The sequence below is a fragment of the Leptopilina boulardi genome, unplaced genomic scaffold, assembly GCF_019393585.1.
Source record: "Leptopilina boulardi isolate dan_hultmark-lab unplaced genomic scaffold, ZJU_Lbou_2.1 LbouV2_362, whole genome shotgun sequence".
NCBI lineage: Eukaryota > Metazoa > Arthropoda > Insecta > Hymenoptera > Figitidae > Leptopilina > Leptopilina boulardi.
This window is the reverse complement of record NW_026137932.1, coordinates 219,244-236,767: the sequence shown is the minus strand read 5'-3', so window position 1 is coordinate 236,767 and position 17,524 is coordinate 219,244. Positions and strand designations below refer to the sequence as shown.

Genomic DNA, 17,524 nt, shown 5'->3' with positions numbered 1-17,524 from the left:
TTTAATTTTTTGTATAGAGGGTGACTTTATGTTTTGGACCCCCTAAAAAATTTTTTTTTAATCTCATTTTTTTGTTTTTTAAAGAAATAAAAAAGGGGAATTAAAAAATTTTTAGGGGGTCTGAAACATAAAAATCACCCTATGTTGAAATTTATTGTTTTCTCAATAGTTTTATATTCAGACAACAATAATTTTAAATTATTATTAACTGAAGTTAAAAATATATTCTTAGCGCCTATTTAAGAATATTTATACTTAAATTCAGTATATATTATTGCAGGCATCACAGAATTTTATTTTCCCCATGTTCGAAAAATGTTATTCGAACTGTTTTATAATACTAAATTTTAAACATTCACACTTGAATACAGTGGGGAAAGAAATATTAATTGTTTAATTCTAAGAGTAAGACTTTAGATTTGCTATTATCTCTTTTTTCTTTGGCATTCTTTTTAATTGCTGGTGCTGAAGATGTGAAAAAATGGAATATTTTTGAATTTTTTGATATTTTCATCACCATTACATTTTTAAACATTGTATTGAACCTTACCTATATAATAAATTATATTTTTCTTCAAGGCCAACGCACAATAGGTTCGCGAACGCCGTTCCCGAACGAATCGAACATAACCTCAATTAATGGAAAAATACATTAAATAAGGTTATGTTCGATTCGTTCGCGAAGCAGTTGTGCTTAAGCCTTCAGTCAAAATTTTGCAAAGTGCGTTCAGAATAATCCAGCAGAATATGTAAATAACAAACAAGGATTAAGAATTTTACCTGGTTAAATAATTACTTTAGATCAACAATGTCCAACAAGAATTTTTGCAATTTCTTAAAACCCTTTAAGGTACGAATAATTAATCGCAATACCATATATCATTTTTACATTTTTAAGGTCGCTGATAACGAATTCGGTGTCAGATTTAAAAAATTCAAAATAGAAGATCCAAAATGGCAGACGACTTTTTGAAAATCAAATGCAATTCGGTTAAAACTTCTTACTCGCGGGTTTTCTGGGTCGCTGATTACGAATCTAAAGTCAGTTTTTCAAAATTCAAAATGGCCGATCCAATACGGCAAAAGAAATTTTAAAAAAATCATTTCGTATCGCATAAAAATCGTTACTAGGGGGTTTTTGGGATTGCTGATTATAAATCTGATGTTACTTTTTCAAAATTGAAAATTGCGAAACAAATATGGCGGATATATTTTTTTAAATTTGACAGTTTTGCTTAAAACTCGTTATTCAGGGGTTTTCAAGGTCGATGCCCTGGCAGATTGCATGATGCGAATGCTCCACGAAATTAGCAGAGCATTCGTGAAACACGAAGTTAAGATAGAAATTTTGACTCAAACATAAAAAAATGTTGAACTATATAGTTAAATGATAAAAACAATAAGATTTATGTTTTTTATGATAATTATTGTTAAATAATTATAAAAATTTAATGTTTTTATTAATTTCAATGTATTACAGTTCATTCTGAACATTTGTCTATAAAATCATTACAGCCGCGTTTTTTAGAAGTTAGATGGAAGGCACTTTTCTTTCCTTTCCTTAAATAATTCCAGTAATCGCTCGGGAATACAATTAAATTTCTTAAAATAAAGTATCGAACAAATAATGTATGGCGCACTTCTTGATTGGTCCAGAGGATGCTGAGCAACATTCAAAAACATTTTAGAAAAATTTTCGAAAAATTAAATTTTTGAGATAATTGCTCCGGAATACCGCCAACGTAATTAGAAGAAAATTCTGAACGAAAAAGGAATGGCGCACTTTTTAATTGGTCCAGCGAATGTTAAGCTACACTCAAAAACATTTTGGAGAAATTGTCGAAAAATTAAATTTGCGAGATAATCCCTCAGGAATACCATAAATAAAATAGTCAAAAAGATTGGATCAAAAAATGTATGGCGCACTTTTAGATTGGTCCAGCGGATGCTGAGCTACATTTAATATAATTTATGAAAAATTTTGAAAAATTAAATTTTCGAGATAATCGTTCGGGAATACCGCCAAAATCTTTAGCAAATAGTAGCGAACAAAAAATGTATGGCGCACTTTTAGATTGGTCCAGCGGATGCTGTGCTACGCTCAAATAAATTTATGAAAAAATTCCGAAAAATTAAATTTTCGAGGTAATGTCTCGGGATTACTGCCAAAAAATTGAGCAAAAAATCTCGAACAAAAAATGTATGGGGCACTATTTGATTGGTCCAGCGGATGCTGAGCTACGCTCAAATAAATTTATGAAAAATTTTCGAAAAATTAAATTTTCGAGATAACCGTTCGGGAATAACGCCAAAGTCTTTAGCAAAAAGTAGCGAACAAAAAATGTATGGCGCACTTTTAGATTGGTCAAGCGGATGCTGAGGTACACTAGAAAACAAATTTGGAAAAATTTTCGATAAATTAAATTTTTGAGATAATCACTCCAGAATACCACCAAAAAAATACGGAAAAAGTTTCGAACAAAAAATGTATGGCGCACTTTTAGATTGGTCCAGCGGATGCTGTGCTACGCTTAAATAAATTTATGAAAAATTTTTGAAAAATTAAATTTTCCAGATAATTGCTCCGGAATACCGCCAAAGTAATTAGAAGAAAGTTCTGAACAAAAAATGTATGGCACACTTTTTGATTGGTCCAGCGGATGCTGTGCTACGCTCAAATAAATTTATGAAAAATTTTCGAAAAATTAAATTTTCGAGATAATCGTTCTGGAATAACGCCAAAGTAATTAGAAGAAAGTTCTGAACGAAAAATTTATGGCGCACTTTTAGATTGGTCCAGCGGATGCTGTGCTACGCTCAAATAAATTTACGAAAAATTTTCGAAAAATTAAATTTTCGAGATAATCGTTCGGGAATACCGCCAAAGTCTTTGGCAAAAAGTAGCGAACAAAAAATGTATGGCGCACTTTTAGATTGGTCCAGCGGATGCTGTGCTACGCTCAAATAAATTTATGAAAAATTTTCGAAAAATTAAACTTTCGAGATAATCGTTCGGGAATAACGCCAAAGTCTTTAGCAAAAAGTAGCGAACAAAAAATGTATGGCACACTTTTTGATTGGTCCAGCGGATGCTGAGGTACACTAGAAAACAAATTTGGAAAAATTTTCGATAAATTAAATTTTTGAGATAATCACTCCGGAATACCACCAAAAAAATACGGAAAAAGTTTCGAACAAAAAATGTATGGCGCACTTTTAGATTGGTCCAGCGGATGCTGTGCTACGCTCAAATAAATTTATGAAAAATTTTCGAAAAATTAAATTTTCGAGATAATTGCTCCGCAATACCGCCAAAGTAATTAGAAGAAAGTTCTGAACAAAAAATGTATGGCACACTTTTTGATTGGTCCTGCGGATGCTGTGCTACGCTCAAATAAATTTATGAAAATTTTTCGAAAAATTAAACTTTCGAGATAATCGTTCGGGAATAACGCCAAAGTCTTTAGCAAAAAGTAGCGAACAAAAAATGTATGGCACACTTTTTGTTTGGTCCAGCGGATGCTGAGGTACACTAGAAAACAAATTTGGAAAAATTTTCGATAAATTAAATTTTTGAGATAATTACTCCGGAATACCACCAAAAAAATACGGAAAAAGTTTCGAACAAAAAATGTATGGCGCACTTTTAGATTGGTCCAGCGGATGCTGTTCTACGCTCAAATAAATTTATGACAATTTTTCGAAAAATTAAATTTTCGAGATAATCGCTCCGCAATAGCGCCAAAGTAATTAGAAGAAAGTTCTGAACAAAAAATGTATGGCGCACTTTTTGATAGGTCCAGCGGATGCTGAGCTAGGTCAATATAAGTTTTGGGATTTTTTGAATTTGCGAAATAATCGCTCGGCAATATAGATTTTTTGTTAATAATAATTTAAACTTAATCCCCACCTCTCTGTTGATAAAGATTTTTATTTGTGGTTTCAAATATGAAAAATGGATACAAAATTACATTTTTTTAAATTCAATATATGTTGTCGTATCCCCTAAATAAAGAATCTATATTTTAAAAAAAAGTTTTGTAAAAAATTATTCTTTAAAAAATTTTTTTTTTCTGTCTAAAATATTGTTAATAAAATGATTTTTTTTAAACGTGGCTGAAAAAAATCAATGTTTTTATTAAAAATATTGGTGAAAATTATTAATATTTTTTTTAAATCAATACGTTTGATTAGGATATTAATTTTATGATAAAATAATACATTTTTTTACCTATTTTTTAGTTAAACGAATAACGGATTTGCTTTTGATAAAAAAACTGCTGAAAAAATTAAAGGAAAGGAAAAAAAGAGTGCTGCCACCTACCTTCTATTAACCGCGGCTATATTGATTTTATGGACATATGTTCATAATAAACTGTAATACATTGAAATTAATAAAAACATTAAATTTTTATAATTATTTATCAATAATCATCATAAAAAACAAAAATCTTATTGTTTTAATCATTTAACTAAATATTTCATCTTTTTTTATAAATTTGAGACAAAATTTCAATCTCAACCTCTTGTTACACAAATGCTCCGCCAATTTCGTGGAGCATTCGCATTATACAATCCGCTAGGGTGATTGTATTCGAATTTGATATTCATAAATTCATTTTCTAAAAGTAGTCCGCCATATTGGATCCACCATTTTGAATTTTTAAAAACTAACACCGGATTCGTCATCAGCGACCCCAAAAACCCCCGAGTAGCCATTTTCGAGCGGATTTAATCACTTTTAAAAAAATTGTCCGCCATTTAAAATTTTTTAAATCTGACACCAATTTCATTATCAGCGAAATATGTGCAAAAAATTCTAAAAATAACTTTAGACGTTTCTGATTGTAAAAAAAAATTTATGACTTAATTTTCATTAAAACACAGAAAATTAAAAGGCATTAAAATAAGCTGCAACGCTTATTTTAATGCCTTTTATTTTTTTGTGAGGTTAACAGAAACTGCATTTTTATTTTAAAAAGTATTAATTTTGTTGTTTTGTGAAAGTTAAACAAATTTGTTTTTATTAATTTTCAACTAAAAAAATTGTTTTTTACTTATGTATTATTATGCTAAATATTAGGCATGGAAACATATAAAATTTCGACATTTATTGTTTATTTTTTACTAAAATAATTAAAAAACAAAAAAAAAATAGGACGCTCAGCGTGCCTTCATACCGCAAAGAGTTAATACTTTTCTCTCAATAAAAGTTTTAAAACGTGTTTTTTTTAGCCAATTCTAAACCAGAAAGTCCCTTTAAAAATGTGAATTTTCTCAAAGAGAGACACTTTCGATTTTTAATTTTTTTTTTTGTACTGCAATCAGGTTTTAATGGATTTGGGTAAAATTTGGTAGGCTTATTTGTCACATTAATCTCTGAAAAATGACGAGATGATTTTTAAAAATAAGCCCAAAAAAAATTTTATCGTCTTTCTTACAAAAAAATTTTTTTTAATTGATAAAATTTTTAAATAGAAAAATTTAAAGTGATATATAATAAAATTGTCTTCCTTACGTCAAGACGAATCGATTAGTATAAATAAAGTATAGATTTTATTTAAATTTAAAGAATTATCGGAAGTTAAAAAATCAACAATTCACATTTTAGCTAAAAAATTTTGTACTTGAAATCAATTTTAATGATTTAAATCCATTAAATGACTGAAAAAAATTTATTGTTTCCTCCGCGAGGAAGCAAAATGTTCCTGAAATGAACATAAAGGACCACCTACTACTTATTTTTTTAATCTTCAATAATACATAGATACAGCATAATTTTTTATACATTACTACAATAGATTATAGAATGTTTTAAAAATACATTGCTTTTTATGACGTTAAATTTTAAAAAATCATAAACCATCATTTTTATCAAATAAAAAAATATATCCTCTTTTCTTAATTTTCATACAGATATCGAAAAAAATATTTTTCAACGAAAATTTCACGTGGAATTGCCCATATATTATTAAATAAAACATTGACGTATACCAACGTCAATTAAAGACGCACTCACAAATAATGTAAATATATTTTTGTATAATATATAATACTGACGTGTGAAAATCTATTCTAGTATTCCAATACGTTAATAAAGATATGAATATTTAATAATTTACTTTATTTTGCTTCCTCGTGGAAGAAGCTTTGTCACTCATAACAAAAGGATATCCCTAGGATATCCATATTAATGGTCGATATCCTAGAATGGTCCCCAGGATATCTTGGGATATCCATAGGATATCCAAACCGCCGGTCTGTGGGACATCAACAAGACATCCATAGGATATCTACAGGATATTCCTAAGACATCCACAAAATATCTATTGGATATTATATCGCAGGATATCCATGAGATATCCTCAGGATATCCATGGGATATTCTCAGGATATCCGTGGGATATTCTTAGGAAATTCACGGTATATTTAATATCTCAATATATATTTTTAAAGATTAAAATTGTTAAGCTAATATAATGAATAATAATATAATAAAAACAAAAATCTTATGAGTTTCTAATTTATTTTAAATGAAGATTTGAAACGCATTTTTCAAAGTTCTTAAATAAACTCATGCACTTAATGTATAATTAATATTAATAGTTATTCCTTATTTGCGGGGAAGAATTTATATTGTTTAAAGCCAATTTATTTTCTGACAATATTAAGCATATGAATAAAGGAATGAATCACGAATGAGAAAAAAATTAGTTAATAAATAATTTTATTTATATAAAATTTAATTCACAGAATATTCTCACTCGTAGTCTCATAATGACTTTAAAAACATTATCCTGAGAATATCTTCTTGACATCCAGAAGATATAATGAGAATATTCTGAAAATATCTGTGGGATATCCTGACGATATCTATGGGATATCTGAAGGACATTTATGAAAGTCTATAGAGATATCCAGAAGATATCCTGTGGATATCCTCAGATATCCATGGGATATACAAAGAATATCCAAACCGCCGATTTTTTGGATATCCTCAAGAGATCCTTTTGATATCCATAGGACATCCTTAGGATATCTGCGGGATATTATCAATATATCCCAAGATATCTTGTGTTATTAGGGGTAGTCCTTTCGTTTATAAAAATTTTCAAAGTGGCGCAAACACATGTACATAATACAAATGGTTTACAAGGTATAGTTTCACTCTATTTCAACGAAGAATTAAAACTATTGAAATATCAATATTGATTCAAGTGAATTGAATTTACGTAATCATAATTTTTTATCAACAAGGGAGAATATCAGTGATTTTTTGAGTATATATACAGACAACATCTAAAATGTAATTACATCCAAATTTTTCATCAGTTAATCTCTACACTACTTTTGGAGTAGGGTAAGAAATGTTTTAATTATTTTCTTTAATTTTGACAAATTATTTATCATTTTTTAAAAATCATTATTATTATCATTATTATTTGATAAATAATAGTATTTTTTAAAACATCTAATATTAACATCCCTTAAAAAATCTTAGAAATAAATTCTTTTTGAAAAATTTTTATAAACTGCACATTAAAACCCTATGTACTAGCAACATGATATCCTTGGGAAACGAATAGAATTTTAATTTCCATAACAGATATAACCAATTAGGAGATTCTAAAATATCTGATGCTGTGTGAATATTTTTTTCTCAATATTGCATTTAATTAATTTTTTAAAATTTTATATTTACAGATGTATTACTTGGCAATTTTATTTTGCACTCTTTTTGTGCCCTTTACTCAATCGTTCTACATCGACGATGGTAAGTATTAGAAGAATAATTTAATTTTTTAATCAAAACTATTTTTTGGTGTATTAAATTAAATTCAAAATTAAAATTCTCTTTTCTAGTACCTGACTATGAGGTGGTGCCAATTAGTCATAAAATATCCGACGACAAATTAACAATTCGAATTAAAAGAGATGGGAAAACCAATGATTATCATTTAAATCCAAAAGATAGTTTATTTTTAGGCAGAGAATCGAAAGTTTATACTGCTACTAATAATGTTAAAAATAGTTCCATTGATTATGAAGAAGTACAAAATGTATGTATTAACAAAGATATACGATAAATTCTCTATTTACAATGTTATAAATTCATAAATGTAAAGAAATACTAATTCTAAAAAATGCACATTAATAATATAAATATTTCTTGTGTACCGTTAATCTAGGTATAATTATACCCACAAAATTGTTTTTCTTTACTAAAAACTTCTTTAAAATTCAGTATTAAAAAAAATTTTTTTTTTTTAACTATTATGTGAAATTCCTTGTAAACAAACTTCCTTCTGAAGAGTTCCCATATTTTGGTTATAATTACCCAAGTTCATAGAAAAAAGCGTAATTCTAAATTTACGAACATTTTCTTTGCGTACATTTAAAAATGTTTCACAAGCATTTTATTTTTTATGTGAGAATAAACGAACGCTTAAAATCAGATAGAATTCTTAAATTTAATAATAATTCTTGAATTAAGAATTAGTCCTCAAAGTAAGAAATAGTTCTTAATTCCAGAAGTTTTTCTGATATTACGAACATTAAAAATAAAATACATGCAAAATATTCTTAAATATGCGGCAAAAAGATATTCTTCAATTTTGAGTTTCGTTTTTTCTATATTGACGGTTAAGGCAATTTAAAAACTATATATATATATATATATATATATATATATATATATAAAACAACAAGAATTTTCTTTAAAAAATGTATAAAATTATTATGATTATAGGTTTTGCAAAAAATCGACCATAAATTTTATCAAGGTGAAGAAACTGGTTCATCTGTTACACACTTTAAGAATAAACGTGGAATATCTGAATTTGTAAGTATATACTTATTTATTTTATATTGTGCGATACATTTTTTTTCATATTAAATGCATTCAAATTTTTTAAATTCTAAATATTTTAATTTTTAACAGCATGGAATAATCGACAACAATTATGTGATTAAACCATTGCCCAATCATCTTCGTAAACGTCGAGGTTTGTTGAAAAAAAATTCTGCAACCTTTGAAAGTGATGCCGAAGGTTTTATAAATACTGATGAACATATAATTTATAAACAAACATTTAATAATGCTTCACGTAAGTATTTTCTTTACATATAAAAAAATAAATTAAAATTGTGTGTGTTTAGGTGTAAAGAATGAAAGTAATAGTAAATAATAATTTTTAATCCTCCAAGTCAGGTAAAAGTAAAATCTTCACTTTTTAACATTACTCGATAGCACAGCTATCCTTATCCGAAATTATAAATTTGATAGAAAAATTAAAATTAATAAAGTTAACAGTACTGTATAAAAAATTCACATGAATTAACTTTAAGCGTAAATTTGGGAGAAGATAATATAAAGAATAATACACTGAGAAAAATCTGCTATTAAATCAACAGCATTTCTGCCAAAGGTATAAAAATTATTGATTCCAAAGCATATGCTGTAGAATCTGTAAAACATTTTACAAATTCTATAGCATATGCTTTTGAATCAATAATTTTTATACCTTTGGCAGAAATGCTGTTGATTTAATAGCAGATTTTTCTCATTGTATAGCAACATAGTATTATAGTAATTCTTTTTTTGATTAAAAGTCTATATGAAAAAAAAAAATTGAACTAAAAATCTAATATTCAGTGATAATAATTTTTATTATTATTCATATTAATATTGATAATTTACGTCTAATTTGTTTAGAATTTCATGCACATAAGCATGTCGATGATGAAATTTTGAAAATTAAAAGTGTGTCCCGAAGAGAAGTTAAAGTGACTCCAGACATTGTGTATCCAGAAATTTTGCTTTATGTTGATGATGTAATTTTCAAGTAAGTTACAATAAATTTATTTGATTTACTTTGTTCCTGCTTATAAAAATTGCTATTTTATTAAATATAATTTAATTTATTTCACTTTAATTTAAGGCAATAATTAACAATTTTTATTATTAATTGCAGAAAATACAATTATGATGTGATGAATGCGTTACAATATATTTTGAGTTTCTGGAATGACGTTGATTTATTATATAGACAAATGGAACATCCAAAAATTCGCTTCTACATGAGAAAAATAGTATTTCTTAAAGTATGTTGAATACATTGAAAAATTATAATTTATTTAAATCAATTAGAGTAAGGAGAGGGCTTGTTGAGCATTTTTTCACTTGTCCGGTCATAGCTCCTCAACGAAAAGTTCAAATTGCTTGCTATGAATACTGATGGATTCCTTTTGAAAAATCTCTACAGTAATTTACTTCTAATAAATAACATTTAAGAGTTAGAGTAGTTCAATCACTTATTATTTGTTTCTTCAGATCAAAAAAATTTATTTCATATTTAGTGGCAAATTCATAGTTTCAGAGATATTTCGATTGCCCAACTTACCCGTATGCTCAACTAGCCCCGCTCTTTCCTACTCGAATATTTATTTTCATAAAATATATTTAATATTTCTCTCATTTAAATAGAGTTTGTTTTAAATACCAAAATCATTGATTTTCAGTATACAAATTAATTTCTTGAAATAGAAAATATTTAATTGAGTAATGTAATCAAAAATTTTTCAACTTTTAATTGAAATCATTTTTGTAATAAAGGAACCACTATCATTCATTAATGAAGGAATCCAAAATATGACCAAAGGACTAATAGATACAAGAAAATGTTTATACTCATTTGCTAAACTTTTATATAAGCAACAATTCTTTCGGCCAAAGATAGATTATGATATAGGCATGTTAATGTTTAGACGATCTGGTGTAAATGCAAGTGGTAAGTTTAAATCACATATTTTGGTTTTGCATTAAGTGTAAATTAAAATGTAAACTACAACAATGCTTTGTTAAAGGTGAGGCCTTTCTTAATGGAGTGTGCAAAAATAATAAGGATAATCAGATAAACTATAGTACCGGTATAATTGAAAATTGGAGTGCAGGTATTGGTGCTACAGGGATTGTTACTGCTGCTCACGAATTAGCTCATCTGTAAGTATTACAAACTATGTTTATTTTTATTTTACTGACAAACAGGGTTAAATATTTATTATTAATTAATTTTAATGATTGTCTAAAAGAATAATTAATATATACTTTTTTCATTAGCTTTGGAGTATCTCATGATAGTAATAAAACGGGTTGTTTAAATTCAGACAACTACCTTATGAATACAAATCATGGTACTAAAAACGCAAGGATAATGTCCCCATGTACGAAAGAAAGTATTCAATCAACTTTAAGGTACGTGTAAAATTTATAACATTTACACTTTTATACAGTGAAGATCATTTACGTATATTAATATCTAGAGTTCATAAATTACAGTTTCCATAAATATTAATTGTTTAATTCTAAGAATTCTGAGAATATTCCCTTCGTTAGATTTGCCGGAATTATTTTCTATTTAAAACAAAATTATGATTCTGATTCCGAATATTCGACACCACAAAAATTCTGGCAAATATAATGAAGGAAATATTTATTCGTCCCGAAAAAGTAATTGCATATTTATGAATTTCCTGACATTTTTATCACCATTAGTTTTTTGAATATTTTTTTGAACCTTAACTTACTATATTGTATATTTAATAAATTATCCTCTTCTTCTTCAGTAAAGATTATACGAAATGCATTCGGAATAATCCAGCAGAATATGAAGAGAATTTAAATTCGAATACAGAGGCACCAATTACGAGTGATTCATCCACATCAACGGTAATAAGATTTAATAATTTAGTTTTTATTGTTTTACATCGGGATTTTCATTGGGGATGTTTTTGTTATTTGTGTCGTAAATGTAAATTATATTATTCAGTTAATTTAGAAATAATATTTAAAAAAGAACAGAGGGGAAAAAACTGTTGCGAGTTTTAATCGTAACACTTATTTCTGTGTATTTCAGAATTGCGGTAATGTAAAGTGTTCAACTGATGAAACATGCATCAAAGGAAAGTGTACAATTACAAATGAAGCAGAAAATAACATTGACGATGAGTCTTTGCTGAAAGATTTTGCCTTGTGGTTTGAAAAATCCCAAGCTAAAATTTTTAACATTCTTCCAACCTCATAAACCTAATTGAATCCTAACTTAAACCTTTTGGTATTTATTTCATTCTCTTAACATGACTTTAACATCCTTTGATTGTTAAATTTTAATCCTAAAATGAACCTTATGAGACTACTTGAATTTTTTAATGTCAGGCAAATAAACTTTTTTTGACCCTATTTCATCCTACTTGACACTTAATTCGTTCTTACTAATATCTATTTAGACCTCAATGGACCTTAAAGCATGTATAGGTGCAATAAAATATAAAACTCCATCAACCTCACAGAAAAAAGTTGGACTCATATTTGTTGCATTTCAAAATGAGTTCATGTTAAATGACATAGAACGTGGCGCCATATGCCTGTCTCATTTTTGATACATAACAAATTGAGTATAAATTTTGTACTCAATTTGAGATTAGGTTTTTTCTGTGGCTTTCACAACAGGAGGGCTCTGGTTATATTAAGATACGAAATTGGAAATAGTATTTACTTAAATACGCAATATTGTGAATTTTTCATTTCAATTTCATTGTTCAAAAAACAGCCTTTTTACCTTTTAGATACTGAGAATTTAACCCTACACTTACTAGAATCAACCTTAGATAGGAGAAAATGAAAGAAAGCTACATAATTTATTTAGGCAGATTGTAGGCTCTTTAGGTCCATTTTTCTATTATAGAATCCTTTATAAAAAATTGTATTTCTCAGAAAGAAGAGAATTCTCGGTTCAAAGTAAGGTATAAATTAGGCTTAAAATTTTGCTAGGGATAAACTTGGAAGTTTTTTTTTTCTTGAGAATTTTTTCTTCGAGTATCTAAGCTAACAAAATCTGGTTTGTTATTGCAATAAATTTTTTGTTTTTCTAATAATTTGAAATTAATGTATGTATATAATTATAATATGTATATAATGTACTAATTTCTATGTAATTAAATTAATTATATGATGTATTTAATAAAAATAATGTAAAAAAATTGAATAATTAATTAATTATATTCCAATCCAAAATTTCAGGAATTTCATTAAAAAGTATTGGAATTATTCAATTCCTGACAATTCCTAGTCTTCTGTCTAATTATTTTAATTACCCCAAGAAGGTATGGGAATAAATAAAATTTTCAATTCCTGACCACACAGCGCTGAAAATTTCCCAAAGATTCATTGAATGTTTAAAGGTTAATTTGGAAGTAGCGTGAATCGCTAGGTTCAGAAAAGATTATTTAAATATTAAAATGTCCGCATGTGAGCAAATGTTTTACGCGAAAGTTGACTAAATATGTAAACTACATTTTCGTTAAAGGTTCTAAATGATAATAATAATTAAATATTTACTTATTTTATTTTTTCTACTTATAATTATATTATTTTATTCTTTATTTCTATACAATCTAATTTTTATTTAGTAGAATTGTCATTTGACTGAAATTCTAATTAACTAAATTGTTAAGACAGAGATTTTATATTTTACCGATACTTTAATTGAAAATTTTTTTAAAAATGGTAATCAATATTTGAATTTACAACTTGTTTCCAATAAATTTCTATTTATAATTGTTTAATTTTTACTGCATTTAGAGAAATGGTATATTTGTCTCCGAGCCTACTAACTCATTTATTTGTTGCAAATATATTTTATTTCATTGAAATAAAAAATTTATTTGAGCCAAAGAAAAATTTGTTTCTGACAAATAAAATTTTTATTTACGTTAAGTAAATAAGTTAGTAGGCTCTGAGACAAATATACGTTTATTTAACTCAAATATATTTTATTTGGTTCAAATAAATCATTTCTCTGGGTGTGAATATCTCTTTGCAATAGTTTTATTGTATTGAAAAATAAAAAATTTTGGGTGATTTTTCAAATGAAAATGTTATTTAAAAATTATATAGATATCAGATCGAAATAGAATTAAATGATTTTTTTTTGTTTTGTTTAAATTTGAAAGTATTCGAAATTTATGAAAATTATTAAAACTAATGTTACTTAATAATTAGCGTTGAATTTTATTTGTGGAAAATTTTCAAGTAAATCCATTCTAGATAAATATTTCAATATATCCAAAAATATTATTATTATTTACACTATCTATTGATAATATGACGTACGCAATAAAAAAAAATATTCATAATTATTTTATCTTATTAAAATATTGGAATATTTTGATAAATAATATATAGTTGAATGATATTGGTAAAATATATGAAAACTTATTGTCGAATATAAAGAAAATAAAATTATACACGTGTTACTATTTTTACATTCTCATCATAATGAGAAGGTATTACATTTGGGCGATTTTGAGCCTTCTCTAATTCCAGTGAATCTCGACGTTTTGAGACTTTCTGATGCCGAAAAAATGGGTCTTAAAAAAATGTTTGTCTGTATGTATGTCTGTATGTATGTCTGTAGACAAATTTTGTCCGACGATAACTTGAACAAATTTTAATGAATCGACTTCAAATTTGGTATACACTTTAAGTGTACCAAAATCTCGCCTGAGTTCGTTAGCCAGATGATTTCGTCAAAAATCAACAAAATTATTCAAATTTTGAGTTTTTAAAAATTTCAAAAATTCGCATTTTTCAAAAAAAAAATTTTTTCAATTTTTTTTCGAAAATTACGACTAAAAATAAACACTTTTTTCCTTTGACAATTTTTAATAGCGATTAAAACAAAAAAGTTATAGCACTTTTTTAAAAAAAGACAAAAAATGACAAAAACGGATTAAAAAGTGGGTAAAATGCAGAGCAAAATCACTTTATTTTGAAAAAATGTGTTTAAATATGTATTATTTCTCTTTAAACCACCTTCAAATAACATAAATTAAAGTAACTTACACATAAAATACCGAATTTTTTTTTTTTAGTTTGTTTTTTTTTTTTTTTTATATAAGTGAACCATTGCTATCCATTTCCAAAAATTGCAATTTTTTTCATAATGTTTCTGATTAGTTCATGTTGCACTGTTTTTACTAGAATATCGTAAGTTTTTGATTGCTAACTTTTGATTTTAGTGAACTTCTTTTATTTTTAGCCCTTTTTTTCTATCTAACCCCTTGACAGTCCATGGCTCATATATATCCCAATAAAAAGACGTTCCGTTTTTGTGATTTTGGACGTATTTGTACACATTTGAAGAAAATAGTAAATCTTTTTCTATTTAAGTATCAATGAGTACACTGTTGTTTTCGAGGTTCTTGAATTCGAATTTGGGGTTAGATTTAAAAATTTCAAAATGGCTGTCTCATCATAACGGAATAATTTAACATTGATTCGATTAGTTTAAAATTCGGTACACGGAGATTTTTGGTGTCTATGAATCCAAATTTTGAATTTGTTAAATCGATCCTCAAATTTTGATTTACCGACCCTACAAGTTCACTAGCACCGAATTTTGAACGAAGCATATCAATTTCAAATTTTTCCGTCATATTGGGTAGCCATATTGAGTCCGCCATTTTCTATTTTTTTTTAAATTTTAAATTTTTAATTAAAAATTTATTTTTACATTCTCATCATAATGAGAAAGTATTACATTTGCCCGATTTTGACCAACTTCTAATTCATATAAATCTCCACTTTTCAAGCCTTTCTGATGCCGAAAAAATAGGTTTTAAAAATTACTTTATTTTGAAAAACTATGTTCATCTATGTATTATTTCTGTTTAAACCACCTTAAATTAACACAAATAACAGTGACTTACTCATAAATTTCCGATTTTTTTTTTGTTATAAGTCCAACTATTGTTTTCTATTTCCAAACATTTCAATTGTTTTCAAAAAATCCTTTATTTTGAAATACTTTATATTGCGCTATTTATACCACAATTTCGTATTTTTTCGATTATTTACTTTTGAATTAGTTAAAATTTATTTATTTGTAGATTTGTAAACTTTTTTTTCTTTAACACTTTTCTATACAGATTTAAACAAAAAAGTTAAAAAAGTTATATTCTATAACGATTAAGGTAACAAAAATTTTAAATTATTTTCGATGTGTTATTTTACTCATTAATTTTTTGCGTCCCAGTTTTAACCTATTTTGCCACCTTTTCTTTTAGCAACTTTCATCTCTAGATTTAAAGTTTTTGAAGCAGTATTCCTAAAACATTTTTTCCACTATAACGAAAGCATTGTGAAGTGAAACAAAAATAATAAGTGTAGCAGGCGAAATTATAAAGAATTATGAATTAACTAAGTATCAACATTGCTATTTTTTAAGAGAAAATTCATTTTTCAACAATCTTTTTAACAAATTTAAATAAATCTTTCTACTCCTTGGTGTGTAGGTCGCTCATTACGATTCTGAAGTCAGTTTTTAAAAATTCAAAATGGCGTATTGGAACATTTTTGACACCATATTTTTAGCATTTAAAGGTATTCTGAAGGAATAAGATTTGAAAAATTATAAAAACTGAACAAAAATTCTAAAAAAATCTTTTTTTTAATGCTTGTAAATTGTTTATTTAAAAATTTTCGGTTCTTTTAGTACACTATTTGATAGAGCCTCAAATTACCTGTAAAAATTTCGTTAATTTAATGGATGCCTCCTTTTCCTATTGTATGTTTCTAATTTTCGAGCGTGAAACGCGAGTGCCGTGATGAGAATGTTATCCTTAAAGTCAAAGTACTTTAAGAAAATGAAATTTAATTTATAAAAACCAAAAATTTCACTTATATAAATTGTACTAAAAAATTTTTATGAATAAAAACATGAGAGCGAATCCTCATATAATAAATTTGTTGCTTTAAAAAATGCATTTACTTTAAAGTTCTTTTTTTTAGTGTTTTTAAATTTTCAGTGCGATTCCAGGTGAGATTTTGACTTTTTCGGAGTAGGTTAACCGATTGCAATGAAACTTTGGAATTTTGTTATATATAGTAAGACTAATCTTGAACGTAAATTGCAGCTTAAAATATTTGTTAGTTTACGAGATTTGCAATAATAACAAAAAATTTTAAAGTGCTATATCTTCCGTTCTAATAATCGGATTAAGGTCTACTTTTTTTAAAATGTCAAGGAAAATGAGAGGAATAAATCTCTTTCAGAACAATTTTTTATAATTTTACAACTAAAAAAATTATTAAATAATAATTGAATAAATTTCACGCGTCAATCTAAAATTCAATCACTCAAACGCTAAAATGATCTTACCTGTGTTTTCTTTAATATTCCAAAGGAACATTAACGACATTGCGCACGCAGCATTCTCACGTAGCCAATTTAGTCCACGAATCACGTCAGCTAGTTATAGGAGAATGCTGCGTGCGCAATGTCGTCTGCACGTCAACTAGCAGAAATCGCAATTGTTTATACACGTAAATTATTAAAATTAAATAAGTTAAACTCGCATTTTTTGTTATTATTGCAAATCTCGTAAACTAACAAATATTTTAAGCTGAAATTTACGTTAAAGATTAGTCTTACTATATATAACAAAGTTTCATTGCAATCGGTTA

General features: G+C 26.7%; 1 protein-coding gene across 1 annotated transcript; it reads left to right on the top strand.

Annotated features, from left to right (window-relative positions):
* Window positions 1-7,316: 7,316 nt before the first annotated feature.
* Window positions 7,317-12,934, top strand: LOC127286502 (venom metalloproteinase 3-like). The gene is made up of 12 exons (XM_051312947.1): window positions 7,317-7,360; window positions 7,705-7,774; window positions 7,864-8,060; window positions 8,750-8,842; window positions 8,942-9,107; window positions 9,716-9,845; window positions 9,975-10,104; window positions 10,616-10,790; window positions 10,867-11,002; window positions 11,120-11,254; window positions 11,626-11,728; window positions 11,916-12,934. Exons 2-12 carry the CDS (start codon window positions 7,705-7,707, stop codon window positions 12,081-12,083), a joined length of 1,503 nt encoding a protein of 500 aa, XP_051168904.1. The 5' UTR covers window positions 7,317-7,360; the 3' UTR covers window positions 12,084-12,934.
* The last annotated feature ends 4,590 nt before the right edge of the window (window positions 12,935-17,524 follow it).

Coding starts and splice junctions, on each gene's coding strand:
- LOC127286502 (XM_051312947.1), top strand. CDS start 7,705: ATGTATTACTTGGCAATTTTATTTTGCACTCTTTTTGTGCCCTTTACT. Junction 7,775..7,863: donor ATCGTTCTACATCGACGATG/GTAAGTATTAGA, acceptor TCTCTTTTCTAG/TACCTGACTATGAGGTGGTG. Junction 8,061..8,749: donor ATTATGAAGAAGTACAAAAT/GTATGTATTAAC, acceptor TTATGATTATAG/GTTTTGCAAAAAATCGACCA.